Genomic DNA, 1700 nt, shown 5'->3' on the forward strand with positions numbered 1-1700 from the left:
AGGTGGATTAAAATAATATTAAAATATCCCAGGTGTATAACTACTAAAACTAGATGTATCGGAACACTTGCAAAAACATCTCTAAAAATTATTTTATGAGCTACTAGCAAAAAATGACACTAGTAACATATTTATTATGAGAATAGAACATGTATAATGAAGCCTTAGCATTGCTAAAGTCATTAGAGATTGCTGGTGCTAAGCTGCACCAGTAAACCATAAACCTGGTTAAACCGATTTTCTATTTTTAACAAAAACAGACCAGGTAACCTTATAATATCATTCAATCATTTTCTAATAATAGTATAATGATAATATTATACTATTATCTCTCTCCTCTCATGAATCGAGTCCGGTTCGTCAAACAGAGACTATTTATGAAAGTCAGAATCAAAACTGCCAACCGATACAGTTCAAAAACTAGGTTCTTCGCAATTGCATTATCGAGCTTGCCTCAAAGGAGGTTCTAGCTTAAGGATGACATAATGATAATGAGGATTGAGATGCTTGATGATATAACAGAGGTGTTCCCTTTACTGATCTTCCGGAGAATTCCGTGCCTTTAGAAAAGATCTCGCGTACACAAAAATCAGGGTTGTTACAGTATTTCTAGTAAAGAAGAAGGATGGTGGAATGAGACTTTGTGTAGATTACTGACAGTTCAATAAAGTCACTATCAAGAACAAGTATCCACTTCCACAAATAGATGATTTGATGGACCAGTTAAAAGGTGCAACTGTGTTTTTGAAGATTGATTTGCGATCGGGCTATAACTAGATTCGAGTGAAAGAATCAGATATACCGAAGACTGCATTTAGAACTCGATATGGTCACTATGAGTATACGGTTATGTCGTTTGGACTAACTAATGCTCCTGCGATTTTCATGGATTACATGAATCGTATTTTCCGTCCGTACCTTGATCAGTTCGTAGTAGTCTTCATAGACGACATTCTCATCTATTCGAAGACAGAAAGAAAGCATGAAGAGCATCTAAGGACGGTATTGCAGATACTAAGGACTCGAAAGTTATATGCTAAACTATCAAAGTGCGAGTTCTGGACAGAGAAGGTGGCATTTTTGGGACATGTTATATCGCAGGGAGGAATTGCGGTGGATCCTTCAAAAATTGAAGCAGTAGTGGCGTGGGAACCACCTACGACCGTTACAGAAGTTTGGAGTTTTCTCGGACTTGCTGGATATTACCGGAGGTTTATTAAAGGATTTTCACAGATAGCCTTGTGATGCAATTGCATATTTGTTATATTAGCTAGTTAGTTTAGTTGGTTTTAGCTTAATTTCACTCATTTTCTCTAAATAAACAAGTCCTTTTATGAGTTTTGTCTTCATGCATGAGAATACCAAGGAACATGTTGATTCTAGCCAAATTCATGCAAATGATTTAAGGAATACATACATGAATGAGTATGAATGAATCTCATGAAATTTATTGCATGAATTGGTAAGACTTTGAAGCTATTTCCTTTGTTGATGATAGGTGATGAAACAAGAAAGCATGGAAGCAAGAATGATGCAAGCTGGGCAAGAAGAAGAAAAGTTGTTGGCGTTGCCAACTTGGAGAAAGGGTGCGTGTTTGAAGGCAACGCAGGCAGCCCTGGAGAAGCACATTTGGGCGTTGCCAACTTGAAGAAAAGGGTGAGTTGTTGAAGGCAACGCCAAGGCAGCCCTGGAGAGCAAAT

The 1700-nt window shown here is 37.5% G+C and overlaps 1 protein-coding gene across 1 annotated transcript in view; it reads left to right on the forward strand.

Moving 5' to 3' along the window:
* LOC110272387 (uncharacterized) overlaps positions 1-1245 on the forward strand; it is a 12588-nt gene extending 11343 nt beyond the window's left edge. Inside the window, exon 4 of the mRNA XM_052255613.1 lies at positions 778-1245. Coding sequence (XP_052111573.1) covers positions 778-1245 — 468 coding nt within the window. The remainder of the gene's footprint in view (positions 1-777) is intronic.
* The last annotated feature ends 455 nt before the right edge of the window (positions 1246-1700 follow it).

This window comes from Arachis duranensis, chromosome 10, assembly GCF_000817695.3.
Source record: "Arachis duranensis cultivar V14167 chromosome 10, aradu.V14167.gnm2.J7QH, whole genome shotgun sequence".
NCBI classification, from domain to species: Eukaryota; Viridiplantae; Streptophyta; class Magnoliopsida; order Fabales; family Fabaceae; genus Arachis; species Arachis duranensis.